This window comes from Tachypleus tridentatus, chromosome 8 (assembly GCF_004210375.1).
Source record: "Tachypleus tridentatus isolate NWPU-2018 chromosome 8, ASM421037v1, whole genome shotgun sequence".
Classification (NCBI taxonomy): domain Eukaryota; kingdom Metazoa; phylum Arthropoda; class Merostomata; order Xiphosura; family Limulidae; genus Tachypleus; species Tachypleus tridentatus.
In genome coordinates, this window is record NC_134832.1 from 119,150,774 (window position 1) to 119,171,811 (window position 21,038).

General features: G+C 33.3%; 1 protein-coding gene across 1 annotated transcript; it reads right to left on the minus strand.

Annotated features, from left to right (window-relative positions):
* Positions 1-21: 21 nt before the first annotated feature.
* Positions 22-20,897, minus strand: LOC143223331 (clathrin light chain-like). Its single transcript, XM_076451198.1, has 5 exons — positions 20,592-20,897; positions 17,569-17,621; positions 17,139-17,271; positions 5,593-5,704; positions 22-710 (listed from the first exon to the last, which is right to left on the minus strand). Exons 1-5 carry the CDS (start codon positions 20,779-20,781, stop codon positions 518-520), a joined length of 681 nt encoding a protein of 226 aa, XP_076307313.1. The 5' UTR covers positions 20,782-20,897; the 3' UTR covers positions 22-517.
* Between the last annotated feature and the right edge of the window lie 141 nt (positions 20,898-21,038).

Consider the following 21,038-nt stretch of genomic DNA (forward strand, 5'->3'; position numbering starts at 1 on the left):
ATTATTAAACAAAACCAAAACTTGTTCATCCAGTTTTATCATGCATAACATTCAGAAGAATACAAGATACTGAAAATAAGTATGTTGTGATTTTAACAACCTTTCTTTTCCTAACAATACACTATTATTTAACTACAAAATGATAGTTAACATACACATTTCCTTTATAAGATAAACCACAAACATCTTTGACTTATAGAGATCAACTCTACCTGTATACTTCAAACATAGTCTCATTTGTTTATTACAGCCAGAGATTATTCATACTTATATTGAAATACTTTCTGATAATGTTAAATATTTCGTTTTAGAAATTGAATGGTAATGTCATACACAATAGTTACTTTATTTTATGCACTGTAACAACACTTTCCTAAAGCAAGTATCAGTTATAAATTTATACACAATTTTTGATTATGGAAAACTTGTTCTACTATCTGTTCACTTCTGAACACAAATGATGCTGAGTCACCAATTTAACATTGGAATGTAACATTCAGAAATGACAGTGAATGTTTTAAACTTTAGGCCCAGACTTATGGATTAATGGTGTCTGTTTGAGCTGCAGTATGATGGATCGCATACGGGAAGTGTCCTTTGTACCACGAGATGCCTTTGGATTGAAGTCGCACATACGAGAAATTCTGTCCCATTCTTGTCCTGTAGGTACTTCTGTATCTCGCTCATTAACATATTCCATTTCTGCATTCCTGCAAGACACTCAAAAGAAAAAAAAAATTTATCGCAACATTAATAATATATGCTAATAAAAAGTTTTATATTAAACATCTCTGAAAGGTTTTTTTTTTAACTATTTGTAAAAACATTCACTAGTGTCTTACGTAAAGAAAACTTTTGTTCTCTTTTAAAGTATTTATGTAATTAAATTAAATCTATAACAAATGCATCTGTCCTTTTCTTACATATAATTTAAGATCTGGGACAAATGAATAACTTAAATATTTAATCTAAAAAGCTTTAAATTTAAAGCAAAATATCCATGTCAACATATAAAGCTACTGGTGTTAAAATGTGTCCAATATGGTAGTATTAAGTGTAATTTTAACTGTTCAAGAAATATGCTAGCACATTCAAGTATATCACCATACATGGTAGCCAGTGCCAGTATTACAGCTTTTTTCCCCAAGGTACAATATATATTTAGCAAGACTTAAATAATGTCAAAGGTTAACATTTTCAAAAAGGGAGAGCTTTCAGTGTTTTCTCTAGAAACTTGTACAGATCAAGACAGGAACAATTTGCAAATCATACCAACTCTAATTTAGAGCTACACTTATCCATTTATTGAAAGCTATTCTTTACATAAAGAACTCAAAGCCACTGTGAAGAAGCTAAGCATATTTTCTGGTAATCTTTTTCAGATACAATAAACTGTTCAAAGCTGATGAAAGCTCACAACTCAACATTTATAAGACTTCTAGACAGCAATTTTCCTGTGAAAGATGGCAGAAGAAAATGGAATGACAGAAATCCCATTCAACTACATACCTGTCAGGTTTCCTGATGCAGTTACAAGGACTTTCCATGCCTTGGTTTGCTTTAGCACCTCTTAGATGTCAATGTTTGTATACATTAAAGTGAGCACAGAAGTACAAAAGAGGAAATAGTTCCAAGGACATCACAAGAATTAGAAAATTATTCTTATAACTTGCAATTAACCCTCAGTATGCAAGAATCCTTTGTTCTATAATTTAAATATTTAAAATCATGACAACACAATCTACCTTGTCATCAACACAGCTTAAAAAAAATATAGTTCAAAATGAGTGTCACATGTGAAATATTCCTAAAATGTACTAGTATACCAGTACCCTAATTTAAAGGAGCTTCTTTGAAACTAATAATTAGCTGATATGGTTGATTCAGTTTTTCCATGATGTTCATCTTACAAAGAATAGTTGTTTAAGTGGTTGTCGCTCAATTCTATCTTCCAAACCAAACCAGAAAGTTGTTCAAAAGTTGGGAGTATTTCATGTTAAAACTATGTAATGTCTGCATGTAAACCTGATCACAATCAAAGCTTCTTGTTTGGTTAAAACAGTGTCTCAAATAAATTCATAAATACTAAGCTTAAAAAAAGTTAAGTGTTAAAATGCACAAACACATGCCAAAGAGATCACATAACAATCAATGGTATTCACACACACAAGTAATGAGATTGTTTGAAAGCTTTTAAGCAAGTGTTTGTTGTGTATATTCTAACGTTTTCAGTTTCACCAGCTTGAAAAATAAACTTTCTACTGGAATACTTCCAGTCAATAAATTAAACAGTTTCTTAGATTTATGTTTTCTTTCTTTATGCTGTTTTATGGATGACAAAAACTTTACCCAACTAAACATTTTCTTGCAATAAAGTTAAAAGTAAGCTTGTGTTTGTTGAAATTAATAGTATTACATAATCATACTTAACTCTGTTTGTGTTCATCTAAAATTAACTTTTCACCCAAAGCTATAATATTCAGATGTTTTGCCTAACCGATTTAAACAATAATGGTTCAGAATGCAATTGTGTAAAGATTAATTGCTGTGTATAACTTTATTATGTAGAAATTAATGGGCAAAACTACTGATAATTATTCAAAAATCACCCAAACATGTACATGGTGCTATCCCTCTAGGTATCTTTCAACTTAATGTAACAACTTCTGAGATTTCAACACAAGGAAATTACACTACATTTGCTGAAAAGTGAAAGTACTTCAGTTACCAAGTTCTAGCCCTAAAATTAGAATTATCCAGTATTACATGCATCAATTAATTTTACATTATTACAAGCTACCAATTATCTTTTTATCAAAATAATTACTTACTTAGACACTTCCCTGCAAAATGGAGAAGCATTTGGAAAGAATGTGTCAATTAATACCTCAACAGTAATTCAAAAATATTTACATAAATGTATAAATTCACCTTTCCTACCAAAGCAAATGATAAAAAAAATCTTGCAATATTCTTGTAATGGCTAACAAAAGTTTTAATGTACAGCTTTACAAGTTTTGCAATGAAAAATTGTAGTTAAAAAACTTCAAACAGTTATAGAAAGTTAAGGAATGCATTTATAAAACTCATAAAATTTTGATTTAAAAAGACAAAAATAGGATAAATTATGAATGAAAAAATAATTCAAATACTAGTAATTTTCATCTGTAAGGTCATTTAAGTTGTCTTGCAATGCTATGTTTTATAAAAAGTATGATTTGAATAAAAATAACAATTACTGCATGGCGTAATAAAAATAATCAACCCTAAAGTGGAATAATTAATGAGAAACGAGAATGTTAATAAATGAAATCATTTAGTAATTAATATTACCTAATTATCAGTTATAATAAACATATTCAAAACAAATTTTCTGCTTTCCTAAAAATATTAAAAACTGGTGAACTGCACATCATACAACAAAAAACAAGAGTTTACGAGCTGATGTACATAGTTAAAATTCTGATCTGGTTTCAGTTTTACAATAAAAGAAACTTTACTGAATTGTTTTCTGTATCATATTCACCTTAGCAAGTGTAGTTACATCTGCTAGAATAACAGGTTTCTCATCTCATAAAGCTGTCTGCACAAGTCAAAAACAGTACTGGAAAAGTTAATATATTTGTTTTCTTTGTGTGCTTTTAAAAGGATGGAAAAACCACCAACTAGTCAATCATAAGTATCCCTTAGAATAATTAGGAAAAAAAAGTGTATGTATTAAGCTAGAGATGGACAGTTAACTTCATAAATCTATTACCTCTGAAAATTGATTACATTGATTAGGGCTATGTTAAATAATCAATAACATTTAAATAACATTTTGAAAATAATCAAAATTAGTGTCTCCAATTTTTGATTACTCAAACCCACCATAGTAACTGAAGTATAACCATTATGATTGATTATTATTTTCAATTAATTCAAGGTTGTTCAGCAAAATCTGTTAAAAAAAGTCGTGGCTTACCATCTGTGATTGTTCTGAACAAACAAAATATTAGCCATTAATACTACTGTTGTTGGAACTAGTCCAGTTGACGTGCATGCATTCTGTTTGCACACAACTTATAAATGTGAAAGTATGGCCTCATTGTCATTAAGTTACAAACCAGCTACAATGATGCCTGTTGAGTTAACTTTGTATGTGTAAACAATAGCAAAGCTTTAACTTTATATAGTGTTTTCTTCTTACAAGCTATAAACATAAGTGTCTCTTAGTATGAGATTATTTTAATATAAAAAAGTTACAGCAATTTAATTTGTTATTCTTTATTCATTCAAAAAAAATGTCAACTACTGCTTGCCTTGTTCATTTTACTAGACACGGACTAATAAAAGTCTGACAATATACTATAACACCATTAAATCATTAACATATTTACATGAACAGGAATCTTGTTTAATTATGACCAACTCTAACTATATTCTTCATATAGTGCTTAAACACTTGCCTAGTACAATAGGCTTTCATTGGCTCAATTCACTGATCTGTTAAAAAGCACAATTGTTTCTTTTAGCCTGTACTGTTAAAAGAAAATATATTAAATCACTTTAATGTGCCTTTATAAATTTACGTTTTTATCAACAATTTCTAGCATAAAGTATAAGAACTTAAGCTTTATAGGTTTTTCCACATTGATGATGGCATTAGAAAAAAAAAATTGAAATATCTGTATTAAAAAATTTCATATTACTTTGTTCCTGATATTTTTTTTATAATACTCTAAAATCCACCTTGTGGATCATTTTATTTCCTTCAAAAGGCAATTTTCATTTATCAAAAGTTCTCTTACCAAAGAGTAAATTGTTATGTCTTCGTTGTTATGAGTAGCACAAATTTGTTTTCACTTGAATTTTATTTTTACTATCACAAACTATGATAATATTTTGTACTAGTTTTATCACATGAAATCTAAGGAAGATTAATTTCAAGGAATTACCTTATTTACTTCTAGTGCAGTAGCCTGATAAAACATTTTCATAACATACATTTGTTAGCATGTAAAGTTTTATTTATTACCCATTCAAACCATTTCCAAGCTTTATAACCTGAAATGTCCTTTGTTTGCTCTTTAACAAAGTGTCATTCATTCTTTTACTATAAATTATAAGTTGCTCATGTGGAATTTACTTTTATATAGCTTACTGTTCATTTAACTGAAAGAAGCACAGGATAAAACAACTTTACTAATACTGCCTGAAACATGCAGACAATTTGTGATCAACTCATAATACTAAAATATGTTACCACATTGAACATAGCAATTCATGTTGTACAGGTAAATGTTTAAATGTAGACTCTTATTTTAAAAATTAAAAGAAACTGAAATCAGTCCTGAATCACCAAAATAAAGTTTTAAGATGTGTACACACGTCAAATTATAAAAACTTTCTTTCTGGTCCTTTTGGAAAAAATTTGAGTTTGAAGTTATACATTATGTTTAAAATCAATAATCAAAACACCCACAATTACTAAGTTTCTGTGAGCTTAAAAATCTTCAAGTATTATTTTTCTACTTGAATTAAAACAAATACTTCATAGGACTGTTTACCGACTTCTTTTTTAACCTAAGTAACAGTACTAGAAAACCTCACCTATTATTGAATTTTGACTTCTCAATCTGCTCGTAGTAACGAGCATACCACTCTTCTATCTCTTTCAGGGCAGTCTGATGCATTTCTTCTTTTTTAAGATATTCCTGTTCATCTGAACAATAGAAGTAGAAAAGACAATAAAGTTTTGCTAAACAGGCTAGGAATGTTAGCTTTAAATTGTTTGGGATGATCTTTCCTTTAGATATTGTAAAAATACAGAATGTTTAATCCAAATCAAAGTCTATGTTTGTTTCTTAACCCATTGACTGTGACTGCTCTAAATAAGCACAAAATTTTTGCAAGCCACACAGTATATGGCACACTTATATTCAACTTGTGCAACAAATCAGCAGTCAGTTGGATAAACATGATATTTTGTAATACATGTAAGAAAATCTTACTTGAATTTTAAATTAGGGGACATTTTTTTTCTCATTTAAATAATCAAAAGTAATTTAACAAACATCTTAATGATCAAAACAGAATGTTAAATACTATCCAATGCTCTAATAAATGCAAGTTATTTATGTATACAATAATTTACAAATACTAAGCCACAATTTATTGTAGTTACTATTACTGTTTAAAGCTAATGCCTAATAATTACAAAGTAGTGGGAAGTTATGGTGACATGACTACAAAACTGTTTATTGAAGAGCTTTCTCTATTTTTTCCAACACATACTTTTGCACTCCTTTCTACTCTTATTACCCACAAATATTTTACTTCAAAAAAACCTAGAAAATGGTATTTTCCAAATGAAGGATCTATGAAGAAAGGGAGGAGTTAATAGTAAAATGTGGTTCATAATCTGAGAAAATGGTAATGTCTGGCAAAATTATTACCCAGTCTGTCAACTGTTCTATTACTGAATTTCAGTATGCAGGTAACACAAACAACTGAAAGTCACAGTATTGACCCACTGGTTGGTGGCTCAGAGACCAAATAAGGAAGTTCTATAAGATACACCCAGACTGTAAAAAATTGAAATCAAACCCCCACTGTTCACATCACCTACAGCAAGGAGAAGGAAGGTACCTCCAGTGGATGAAGTTAAAACCTAGAAAATGGTATTTTCCAAATGAAGGATCTATGAAGAAAGGGAGGAGTTAATAGTAAAATGTGGTTCATAATCTGAGAAAATGGTAATGTCTGGCAAAATTATTACCCAGTCTGTCAACTGTTCTATTACTGAATTTCAGTATGCAGGTAACACAAACAACTGAAAGTCACAGTATTGACCCACTGGTTGGTGGCTCAGAGACCAAATAAGGAAGTTCTATAAGATACACCCAGACTGTAAAAAATTGAAATCAAACCCCCACTGTTCACATCACCTACAGCAAGGAGAAGGAAGGTACCTCCAGTGGATGAAGTTAAAACCAGCTGAAGCTGCTTCACATTTAGCAGAGACAACAAACAGAGAAAGCAACAATGAAGCATAGAGTAAACGAGTCTTTCTCTGAGGCATGGAGAAAGTTACAAAAACAACAACAGGTCATACAGTGTTTTAAAACAGTGCTGAGTTGGGTTATGAATTTACCATGGCAACTTTTTGTGCTTCCAGAAGTACCCATGTTAGTTAAGATGCTGGAGATGTCTTGATTCATCAGCTGCATGTCTCTGTTGGTAAAATTAAACAGATAACTCCCTAGATTCAAAGGTACCATACAAGAAGACCAGGACTTCTTCCTTATATGGTACAGGTAAGTAACTTAAAAATGATTGGTCTTCAGGACAGACAATAGATTCATGATGCTGAGTCTGAATAGACTAGCACTCAAACAAACACTAGGAGCAGCTAAGCAATTAAGGCACAACTAAAGTTGAATTTAACCAATGTCTTGACAAAGTAGACAACTGATCTATCTACTGAATCAAATTTCAAGGCTCAAAAGAGGACAAAAAAAATTGGCCATTTATGTGAATGACCTACAAGAATTGGACAAAAATATAAATCCTGCTATGGCAGCTATAGATCACAAGGATACTCTCATGGATAAGTTTATTAAATGTGTCCCAAGGGTAATCATGGAACATGTGGATGTGAAAGACAAGAGAGCTTAATGGAAGCAGTCTGTGATCACTAAGTATGAAACTAATTTCAAACATGTTGCAAAAAAGAGAGAGAGAAACCTGCACTGGTAGTTGCATTGATTTAAGATTTGAGAGAGATAGTAAACAAAAGTGTGCAAGTTGAGTTCTGTGGCACATTTCAATTGAAATCTAATATATTACTACCATCTGCACTGGTGGCAGAACTGATACACAAGTGTCTTGTTTAAAAAGAAGAAACACATTTCTTTCTAAATAATGATATACTCAGAGTTCTTATCTGTAACTATGAACATTTGTCCATTTGGCTTCCCATTGGAATGGTCACCAGAATGGTGAATGAGAGGATGAAATAGTTGTACCTTGATGCTGCATGGTTTCAACATTTCCAAGAATGAATGCACAGCTACAAGAACATCTGAGGTCACTAACTGACAATACAAACAATTTGGATTCAACACAATTACAAGAACTTTGTAAGATACTGGTTGAATATACTCATGTCCTGATAGGACAAAATGGGACAAAAATTAAATTGTCACCACAGAGCTATAAGCAATTCCCATCCAATAAAACAACTGTCATGCACACTTCCCTGGGGCATTAAGGATATAGTACAAGTTGAAGAATGAAGATATGCAACTTTAGTTAAGAGTGATCAATCATCTCCTGTAGTTATTGGGAAGAAGGAGGGTATACTGACATTCTGTATTATTTTATGCAGGTGAACAATATGACACACATTTTGATGCCTTTCCATTAACACAGGCAGGTAAAAATTCTGAATGTATTGAAAGATGTTCATAGGTTTAGCATTTTAGACTTAGCTTTTAATACTGACAGATTAAATTTCATAATGAAAACAGGTCCAACATTACTTTAACATTAAATGTGGATTTTATACATCTTGTGTTCATGCCATTTAGCCTGTGTAATGTTGTCACTTTCATGGAGATGATGGAATTTACACTAAGACTTCAATAGAAGATATGCCTGATCTATGTCAACGATGTCTTGGTTTTGGCTAGTTTCTATAAACATATGTTTTATCAGCAGTTAAGAAATACTGGTGTAAAACTAAATAGAAGGAAAATTCCTCAGTCACACTGAGAAAGGACAGTATATCTACTGACCAAACAAAGACTGAGGTTGTCATACACAATTCCCAACCCATAACAAAACACGAAACCTGCAGCTTCCTAAGGTTCACATCATATTACCATCATTTTGTGGCAACTTCTCCAAGACTGTTATACTTTTGTTTGCATTGACTAAAACTGATGTTGCTTTCAGACTGACTGAAAACAGTGACTAAGCATGCATAAGTTAAGGCATACAGGAACAGAGAGTCCATTCATCCTGAACACTGATGCCAGCGACACTGTAAATTACTTATTATTCACACAGAATAATTTCCACTATTTTTTGCAGCATGTACATTTCCACAAAGAACAGTTCCAGCAAAATAAAAGGTCTTTATGAGTGATAAATGAAACCCAGACAGATACGTATAAGCAAATATTATTTAAATAATATAATTTAGCACACTCGTGAAACAGCACCAGATAAATAATGTGTGGGTTGATAACATAATAATCAATGGGAATATAAACTGTGGTGAGTCTGAGGGGAGTGATTGAATTAACCCATTTCCACAAAGACATTTTGAGAGGGGGTATGTAATGAGGTTGTGACTATTTATTACTTATTAGTACTGAAACATGAAAGTAATTTTGTACCTCTACTAACCCATTTGAGTAACTGTTATCAATATGCTCTACACAAATAACAACTTGTAATCCAGAAACAGTAAACAACAACAAGACATAAGATGTAGTCAGTTAAGAACCTGGTTAATTGTTTGACATCTTATGGTGCAAAGCAACTAGGCTATATGCATCAAAAATCTGGTAGAAAAAATTAATAGTTGGTTAAATTTGTAAAAAGGAATCAAGGTAAAACAAAACAAAGTTTAATTTAGAATTAAAAACATAAATAGCATTAAAGCCAAATTTTAAATCTAGTTTATAGCACTAAGATAGAAGCCCCCACGCTAGTGCAGCGGTACGTCTTCAGATTTACAATGGTAAAATCAGGGGGTTTGATTCTCCTTGGTGGGCTCAGCAAATAGCCCAATGTGGCTTTGCTATAAGAAAAAACAAACTAAGAGAGCAAGTAAATTAATACAAGTTTTAAAAAGACTTTCTATAACAATTTTAATTATTATAACTTGCCAGGATGACTAATGGGTAAGTACAAACATCAGTGTTAGTCACATGAAGTTGGCCTTTCCAGTCCTGATTGAGTTACTTCACATCACAGCCATTCCCTAATTTCATATTGAACTAATTGTACTTTAATTCATAAAAAGGAATCATGTTCAACAAAAATTTATGAATGAAGAACTTAAATAGCATTAAAAAGGCCAATGGTCTTTAAAAAACTAAAAACATTTGTCAAATATAAAAAAGACTGTCTCAGGGACCACAGGAAACACAACTTCACTGACACGGGGGTTGAGGATTGGGGTGAATACCCCATTGGCAGCAAAAGTGTATGTAAATGATTTTAGAGAGAGAGAGAGAAGTTAAAATTGTTTGCTGTTGTCCACTTCAGTAAACAATTGAGGGAAGTCTGTAGTTGCCATTCAATACACCTCATGTTCGACAACTTATGCGAGATGTGGAAGTCATCAATGTAGAGCCCGTTTGCAACAGTAGAGAGAGTTGTTCGGTGATGGCATTAATCATTATACTGAAAATTGTGACATTCAAAACACAGCCCTGAGGATTTGACACTTTTGCAGTCTTTCCTACAGGAACTTGGAATCATCTGCCCACTAAAACATTTTTAATAAAAATGGGCAAGTGGCCACGTAACCCATAAAAGTGGAGTTCTTACAAAATGCCATACCTCCACGTAGCATCTTAAGCCTTCATAATGTCAAAGTATATTGATACAAGATGTCATTTGAGAAAGGCTTCCTTGATTGACATTCCAAATCAAATAAGGTGGTCCATGGTGAAGATTGTCATCAGAACCCCTACTGGGTAGGCAAGAGGAGGTTGTATGGTTCAAGGAACAAAACAAGCCGAGTATTACCATCCTCTCTAAGGTCTTACAGAGACAACTCAGGAGTTTGAAGGAATGTTGGGATCATTCCCAGGCTTAGAGAAAGGTAGGACAATAGCCTGGTGCCATGCCTCAGGAAAAACATTCTCCTTCCAGATCTGGGTTAAAAACTATCATAAGAATAGCAAGAAAAGCAGGAGACAGATGGTGCAGCATCTCCTAGTGTATAACATCAGGTCCAACTGCCAAACCAATCTGAGTTTCACCAGCATAAAGGAGCAATTTCAGTCACAGAGACGATCAACCTGAAAGGAAAGAGATGATTGCTCTTCCCAAGTCTTGATGGCTAAGAAGGTGGAGGATGAAGCAGAGGTGCTAGATATCCAGCAAAAGCTTTCACTGAGAGCATCAGCAATGCTCCGGGCATCAGCAACTTCCTGGCCATCAGAGACCAAGTTTAAAAAGGGGACAGAATTATACTGCCCACTGACCTTGACCTTATGAATTTTGTCCCATATGACTTTGGAACTAGAGGTAGAAGATATGCTGATAGTGAATTTAATCCAAGATTCCTTCTGGCTTTGATGTCTTACCTGCCGAGCACGTGCACAGGCCCGCTGGAAAGATATCCCAGGCTCATTTTTGAGCCTTCCATGCAATGTGGCAGGCAATATTCCACCACAGATTAGGATATTGTGGAAAAACGTGATGGTTTAGGAATACACTGAGCAGTTACCTATATAATACTGTCAGTCACTGCTACCACACAGTCATATATATATATATATATATGGCAGAATCAAATTATCTAAAAGCAGTGAAAGAAGGCCAGTTGGCTTGATCTAGCTTCCACCAGGGTATGTAGGTCAGGTGGCATTGACCATGGTCAGTGTTTCAAACTGATAGCAAAATAATCACTGCCTCATGGGTTACTGTGAACCTTCCATGAAAAGTGGGAGAATAATAGTGAAGGGGAGCAAACTGAGAGATCAATAGCAGTAAAAGAATGGCTAGATGCACGAAAATAAGTAGAAGACCAGCATTAAAAAGAGAAAGGCTGTGATCTGAAAGCATACTCTCTATGGAACAACCCCTTCCATCAATATCAGCACCTCCCCAGAGAGGATTATATCCCCCAGAATTAAAAAGAGAGATGGCAACTGTTCAACGAGAGCATCAAGGTCTCTTCAGTAGACAGGTAGACAGAAGAAACTGATGGTATGACCCAGGAAACATGGATAACTACAGCCTCCAAGGGTGTGTCAAGTGGCAAAGACAGGGTGGGCACATGCTGATCGACCAAAAGTGCCACCCCTCCATGCACTCATCCATCACACGACCTACCATTTCATTTCTGTACCAAGAAAACTGCTGACAGGTGACTGTACCTGCAGGTTTCAGAAATGTTTCCTGTAAGGAAAGACATACAGGATGATAGGAATCAATCAGTGCTTTGATGCCATCCAGATTAAAACAAACCTAGACAGTTTCATTGTATCAAAATGGCCATTTTTATTTATGTGCAGGTGAATTGGGTGGAGAGCCCTTCCGTTTCTGACCACATCTTTTTTCTTTATTCAAGGGAGGTATATCAACCTCCATGGATCCTGCCCTGGGTTGATTGAGCAGGTCTCTGTTGTGGGAAGAAGATACCAACCACTGAAAATGTGAAGAAATTATCATATTGCATCTTTGGGTGAGAGAAGATGTACCTGAGGATATGCCTATACTCGGAACCAAAGGAAGTGGATCTTAGGATTTGCTTGAATGTATATTAAGAACAGATGGGCATTGAAGTTTATTCATCACCTTTTTTCAGCATGGAGGTCAAAAGACTTTTCATTTGGTTTGAGAATAATTCTTTTGGAGGCACAGAAAGATCCATTTGCATTCCCACTGTTGTAGTGGAATGAAGTGCAGTAGCATACATCCAAGATGAAGCAGTGGACAGCAACTTTCAAGCCTTATGGTAAGTAACGTTATGAATAGTTTCCAAATGCTGCACCTCTTTCTTCCAACCATTTAGGGCAAGAAAGTAGGACAGGTGAGAGCCATTGCAAATGACTCAATAAGGATCCATTTCACACTCACAGGCATTGTGGTTCTTGTCACTGCAGCAATCACACCTCAAGGAACCACCATATGATGTCTTCAAGTGACCAAACAACTGACATTGGAAACCTCCGAGAGGGTCTGGAATGTATGACCTTACCCTGCAATTAAGATAACCTGCCTTGATGGTGGCAGGTGGAGGTGGTGATGTAAATGCTGAAATGAAGACACTGATCGGCATCATAATTCCATCTTTGCGAGTGGAGTATATGCCTTACTGCAGAAATTCCTTTGGTGGGAAACCAGCAAAAATCTGACCCAGGGATGTTCTTCAAATCCCTCTCAATAATAGCTCCTTGTGATAAATTCAAAGTAGCATGAGGTATAACCTCAATAGGTATATCCCCCAATCACCCTTGAATGCAAGATGAGTTCACTGTGTTGAATGTGGATGTTTCTACCAATATTTCACAGGAGCAAAACTTCTTTACTGACTTTGGAGAGCCAGCAAGTCTCACTAATCCCTTCTGAATGAAAAAGGGAGACATCTGCCCTGAAGGTTTGTCTGAGGGAGAATGCAGTATAAAAAAATGAAGTACAACAGGTGTTACAGATGTTGAAGATTGCTCCTCATAATCTTCAAGATGTGGTCGTTTACCTATAGACTGTTTTTTCACTATTTTATTAAAGTTTTTATTTCGAGGACCCATAATAAAAAAAGGAATATTTCAGTGTCCACTAACCCCACCTACCATAGAACCCTACAAGGGGATGCACTACAATGCCAAATAAAGACACTGCAGCAATGCTAGGGTTTCGTGAGCACTATATCCAAACACCAGCATCAGATAAAATATCCACAGCACCTGTTGAGAGCATCCAACACTGATACTTGGTTGACCCTAGCCCAAGTGGACCAGCCAACTGATCCAAGAGATGCCACTCCAAGGCTGCCCGTTTACAGGAATTCAAGGCCAAAGTGGTATGTTTCAACTACCAGGATTCTCTCCTCCCCTTCACGAATCACCACACATGGCAAACACATGGGTGGATGTTTAGATTCCAGAGGAGGTAAACTGAAAGAACAGAACCTTCCCTGGGAAGTCCCCTCATAATGTACAGGAATCCACACCCAGGGGGAAACCAAAGGAAGTGGATCTAGGTTTGCTGGAATTAATGGTAGAGAAGAGATGGGTATTGACATTGATTCATCAACTTTAACCATGTAGATCAAGTCTTTTCATATGGTTTGAGAATGATTCTTTCAAAGGTACGGAGAGATCCGTCTGCACTCCCACTGTAGTAGTGGAATGGAGTGTAGCAGCATATGTCCGAGGTGAAGTGATGGACAGTAATTTTCAAGCCTCAGGTTAAGTAATGTTTTAAATCGTTTTCATACACTGTACCTCTTTTTCTCCCAACCACTTAGCACAAGAAGGAATAAAATGGGTGAGAGCTATTACAATTAACACAACAAGGGTCTGTTTCACACTCTTAGGATAGTGGTCCTTGCCACTGCAACAAGCACACGTCAAGGGACCATGGCACGATGTCTTTGAATGATCAAATCGCTGACACTGGAAACATCTGAGGGTTTGGAATATATAGTTGTACCTTGTAATTAAAATAACCTGCCTTGATGGTGGCAGGTGGACACAGTGATGCAAGTGTCAAAATGAGAACACTGGTCAGCATCATAATTCCAACTTTGTGAATGGAGATATGCCTCACTGCAGAAACTCCTTAGGTGGAAAAACTAACAAGGATCTCTGACTCAGGAATGTTCTTCAAATCCCTCTCAACAATAACTCCTTGTATCAAATTGAGCACCTCAACCACATTCATGCACAAGTATGCAAACATAGATACAATAGCTGAAAGACTCTTGCATAATTCTCTAAAATATTTCAATAAGAATTGGCATAAAAATGACTTAATGTGTGATCTTGACAGATATCACGTACAGGATGTAAATGGTCCTAAATACCTCTTCCCTTTTAACATATATTTAAGAAATGTAACACAAGCTGGCCACTATGCACTAGACACTTAGTCCTTGTTTCTTTTTCTTTTTATAATTATTATTTTCTTTTTTAATCATTATTTTTTTTCTCTTTTTGAATTATTATTCAAGTATTGAATAATAATAATTATTATTACTTTCTTTGTGTGTGTGTGTGTGTGTGTGTGTGTGTGTGTGTGTGTGTGTGTGTGTGTGTTACTACAAGTAGTAGTAGCATTCTCTCAATCAAGAAAAAGGTGAAAAATACAAAAAAAAATATATAAACCTAAAGACAGACGCTATAATCGTTCGGGAGGGAGGAAGAGGTCAAATGTACCTGACCCTCCTGGGTATTTAACAACATCAATACCCAAATACCCACACAGTCAAACTTGGAACTTGTGTCAAATTCAAAGAAGCATGGAGAGTAACCTCAATGGGTGGATATTTCCACCAATATGTCACCAGAACAAAGCTCTTTGACTGACTTAGGAGAGCCAGCAAGTCCCTCTAGTCCCTTCTGGATAAAAAAAAAAAAAAAAAAGAGGCATTTGCCCTAAAGGTTTGTCTGAAAGAGAATGTACTAGAAGTAAATGAGGTATAGGTGTTGCATGGTGAGTGGGGGTCAGTGGACATCAAAATATTATTTCTTTTATTATGGATCCCCCAAATAAAAAATAAAATAGTGAAAAAATAGTTAAGAGGTAAATGACCACTTCTTGAAGGTCCTGTGCAGCAATCTTCAACCTCTGTAACACCTATACCTCATTTTCTTCTAGTACATTCTCTTTCAGACAGTAACTATAACCTCACAACTACCATTTGAGATTACATATTCTACTCTATCCTGCAACTGTGACAATACTCTTCCACTTCTGCTGATGTAGTTTACTTAATATTTGAGTTGGAATCCTCAACTACCAGGATTCTCTCCTCCCCTTTACGAATCACCACACACTGCAAACACGTGGGTGGATGTTTAAATCCCAGAAGAGGTAAACTGAAAGAACAGAACCTTCTCTGAGAGGCTTCCACACCAAGGGGGTTAAGAATCTGAAGTTCCTGCCATAACATGCCCAAACATATTCACTACTTTCAACAGGTGTATCACAAACATCATTTCAGTTGCACAGCATGATTGCAAAAGTTTACAATAAGAAAAATGTTGCTTGGAAAAACAAAATGATGTCTGAAAACTTTTTTTGAATTTATGTAACAGAAAATTGATGCATTTTCAATTTAATTTTTCCATGAACATTAAAACCCATAAAATAAATTTCAATACAAAACTTTGAAAGATAATTCTGCAAATATTAAGTAAACTACATCAGCAGAAGTGAAACAGTATTGTCACAGTTGCAGGATAGAGTAGAATATGTAATCTCAAATGGTAGTTGTGAGGTTATAGTTCCTGGATGAAGATGCTTTATAACAAAGAAGGATCTGCTTGCTTGCAGTTGTTGTATTTGTTCTGTATTACTATAACTACATTCATAACAGGACGTTTATCATTTAATTGTATTAGGTGTCACTAAACTATAAGAACCCAGGAGGTATGATTGTACTTTGGATAACAGGAGTATGATTTAGTTATGCATTACCATCTAGTTCCAGCAAAATATAAGTGCCAATGGATTGTCTCATTAGACAATGAGTGTTTATGTCCATTTATCAACACTGTGCAGCTGTAAAAGTCACTGCAGCAGGAGTGATGAATAACAATTGTACAGTACATGATGCCTTTACTAGTGTATGAACTTCACTAGCTCCTGAAAGAGCAAATGAAGGATGCAGAACCAGCAAGCAAGACATATCTAGTTCTTTGTGTGTGTGTGTGTGTGTGTGTGTGTGTGTGTGTGTGTGTGTGTGTACACATATATACACAGTATGGTCTAAAATTTTACAACCCCCCCTAGTGTGCTCGTAGACATTCCTACTTCATAAAGAAATGAAATAAGGTATTGAACACAATGTAGAATTTGAAAGTTTAAGCAATGACAATTCTTAGTTTACTCTTTTGATTTTGGGAAACATGTAGGTTTAACAATGGAGAACTACCTAAATGGCTTTTGTCCTTGTTGTCTTTTTTTCTGGGTCATTACCTCGTGGCACCCCCTGACTAAGACAAACATAAATTACTGATATACTGTATATCAAAAGGAAACTAAATTTGAAATTGTAAAAATTTATAAAAGTAGTGATAAATTTACATAATTAAATATAAATTACTTTGTAACTGTAAAAATTATGCTACATACAGTTTGAGAAACACTATGTTAAAGGAAATCGTTTTTAACTTCAGACTTATTAGTTGTATCATAGCACTTGAGACATTTAAAGACAAAAACATATAAATCTTACTCACCTTTTTCTTTCAACATTTTCTGATGATCTTCTCGCCACTTTTGAATCTTCTCAGGCTCTTCTTGAATAACAGGTTTAGTTTGATAAGCAGAATTTAGAAGTATTTCAGGTTCAGAAGGTCCATTGATTTCAATCTTATGAAACATAGCAAACATTATTTTAAATTTAAATTTTGATGTTATAATTTCTCAAAATAAATTTTCTTATGTCTGAAAACTGTTTGGAAATACTTCCATTTGATACATCACAGAAATTATATTCTACTTAAGGAAAATTAGAGCAAAGTCTGTTAAGTGCTCAGCCTAATTTAAGTTCATTAATTTGTTTTGCGAGGTTTGAACAAAAACTGAGGAAGGAAGAAAGACTAGTATTAGTTTTCATACATTCTAAGTTGCAATACAAATAACACTTAATACCAAATAAAGAATTACCTGAGAGTCTTCTGAAAAGGTAAATATATCTGCTTCTCCATCTTCCATAAAATCTAGAATAAAAAAATACAAATTTTAAGAATGTCTGACTTCTCATTGCTGGGAATTGCATATTTCAAGTTTTGTAATACTTTACAATATCAACAGTTAGGTTATTTGTCGCTCAATTAATAAATAAGAGATTACTTATTTGTTAACGCTTAGCTATCAATGGTAAATGTTTATTACCAATATAAAAACATTTTGCAAACTACACGATTCTAGTAACTGTGTCTTTCTTGCAAAGAGATTTTCGAATTACATATTTTGTAGTTGGGGTCCTAAAGAGTAATTTAATTTTTAATATCTATTTGTAACTTATTTAGAAAGCCAGGTAAATTACAGTATTTTTAGGGAAACTTACTTTAGTTTATGATACATTTGTTTATATTTTAAAATACATATTTGAAAAATACACTAATTTTTTTGGCAATAAAAATAGTTAGAAAAAGAAAGCTTACAAATGCAGATACTGAAGTGCAAAAGGCTTCAAGGTAAAGGTAAGAATTACATTTCTTGTACCTTTTTTTATTATTATTATTATTATTATTAATACACTTTTTAACAAATGTAACTAAAATGTAAAAATAAAAAACATACTAGATTGTATAAGAATATTCAAAATAAGAAAATTTACAATAGGTTTTCCTTGAGAAATGCTTATAGGCTACTGCATGCTATTGTTACATTATATAACTTTTTATTTACCTAAAGCTTTCCCTGCTCTTTATGGGCAATTTATTGCTATCATGGTGGCTAGACAGTTCAACAAAAATAAAAATGTAGCAATATTGACAAAGTTGTGAAAAAGATAAAGACCTAAAATCATTGGAATGAAATATTACAACTGTCTATTATAATTTGAAGTCAGTTTAAAAAAAGAGAAATCTACATTTTATTTCATATTTTTCAATTTTTCATTATAACTGCTAATTTTTGGCTAGTGGGTATAAGACATTAAGTATAGAGCTTTACTGAAAAACTTTTGACATTCATTTAGGAGGTCCTGGGAGTTATACAAACAATTTATAAAAAATAAGATGAAAAAGTATATATTCTTAAATAAAAAGCACTTTACAATAAAACTGACTCGGCTACAGTTTCAAAAGTCCACAAACAAATCTCAAGTAAAAATATTTTCTTTAAAAAAATTGATTTAATGCATACAATGTGCACAATTTACTTATAAAAGAATGTCAAATGAGTACATTCAGAATTATAATATGTATAGTTATGTTTACATTACAGTTACACTGTCAGTCAAACTGTATCTGTCCACATATATAAAATTAACAAGTTTCAGAATATCATACGACAAATATTATGATGGCTTTAAAAATTCTTAAGATATAAATATATTAAGAAAACTTTTAGGAAATATTATGAAAAGTTATACAAATGCAACTCAACAATTTAATGCAGAGTGGTACCTCACATAACTTCATCATCATGGTCACTTACCATAATACATTGTTTTAACATCACTTTAAAACAGAAGCCATTGGTGTCCTCAATTCATTATCACTCAACTGATGGAATAATAGTAGTGTAATAATAAACTATTTTTACAAAATAATTAGAGAAATATGGTGCTAAATAAAAAATATGGGAAATTATCACAGAAACTTATCACTAATTTTGTATACAGATATGCATTATAGACTATGCTGTACCCAAAAAACTTCTTTCTGATCATACAGAATTTGTTGTTGTTGTTTTTTATACAAATATTTCCAAGTCCCTGAAAATAAAGGAAACTTGAATAATAACTTCCCACTCTTCTTTGGATGCAATAGTATTACAATACAAAAGTGTAGTGCTAAACCAATCAATTACATAAGAATGATAAGTGATGAAGTACATGAGATTATAATCTAAACCATGTAATTTTTAGAAGCCCCCTCTTCACTTGTCCTCAAGATGATAATTCTAAGCAAACCTATACAGTTTGACCACTTATATAAGAGAAACTATTGGCACTACCTAAGAACTTACCTTTTAGAAGTTAAAGTTAACCAATGACAAAATGAATAAATTTAGTGAATTTATTCTTATGAATTCTAGGCTCAAGCACAACTTGAATAAGAAAGATGTTTCCCTAAATTTTATTTGACACTGTACAATGATAAGGGGGTATACTTCATAAACAAAACATTACATGACTATCTGTGACTGACTGTGGAGATACCATGGAGATAGACTGCAAGCTAAGTTCTGTTGGATAAATCATACAAATATTAGAATTATTTAAAAAAAAAAGGAATTGAGTAAGAAACTACCCAAGGACATGATCTTCTCATACTTCAGAATATAAAAAATGTAATAAAGCAACAATTCCTATTAAATATAAGTCTTCCAGAGATTACTGACTCAAAGATTAAAAGTCCATTGTTCACTATAAGCCCTTTGATTGGAACACACAAAGTGTTCCTTGAAAGGAAGGCATATTAAAAGATTTAGTTCTAAGGCAGGTTAAAACCTAATGTCTAAATTTGAGTAGTTACCTGAACATACAACAGACAGTACTCTTATGTTCATAGATACAGAAGCAGGACACCATTAGAAATTTCTTAGCAATATTTTTATCATGAAATTTCTTTAAAGATATATTTATATGTTTATTTCCAGTCTTCTTACATGGTATCCATTGACCCTACTTTAAAAGAACCTCCCAGTATCACCAAGACTCACTAAGTGACATTGAGAAAGCAGTAAATGAATAACCAAGTCCTGGTTTCTACGAGAAATTTTAATTATCCTGTCTTAATTCATAGTACAAAGTTAAAAATAATCAATTATAATTAATTTCATGCTAATATATTACTATTACACTATTTCAGCCCAGTTTTAAAACAATACACTTAGAACCAAAATCACGAAACTTTAATCAACTGCCACCAAAACTGATTTCAAATTAGGAAAACATTTGTTGAAATAATTTACATTTAAGAATAACAGTATACAGCTATGTTATAAAAACCTGCCATTTTCGTAGTCGGCAGTGGCTTGCTGAGACTCCGTCTGAGAATAAGATTTTGCTGTAGACTGAAAATTCATGTCATCTTCTAGACCTGCTAATTCATTCTGTTCTCTTGCATAAAATTCAGCCACTGGGTCTTCGACTGGAAGATTTTCATTATTAAAATCAGACTCAAAAGCATCAAATCCAGACATTTTATAAAACTATAATTTAATATCAGTAATAACACTCTTCAAATTAACTATGCCGACCAAAATCAAAATTTTTATAACATGGGGTGTACCTCACGGGTTTAAGGAAATTACATAAACTGCAAAGAGCGCCCTCTTCCTTTATATAAAATTATTTTCAAACACTTGTTCCTCAATAAATTAATATAATAGTATTACATATATTCATAATAGGTTAATATGTTGAGCATTGAATAAAACTATGTAGTTTTCTCCAAAAT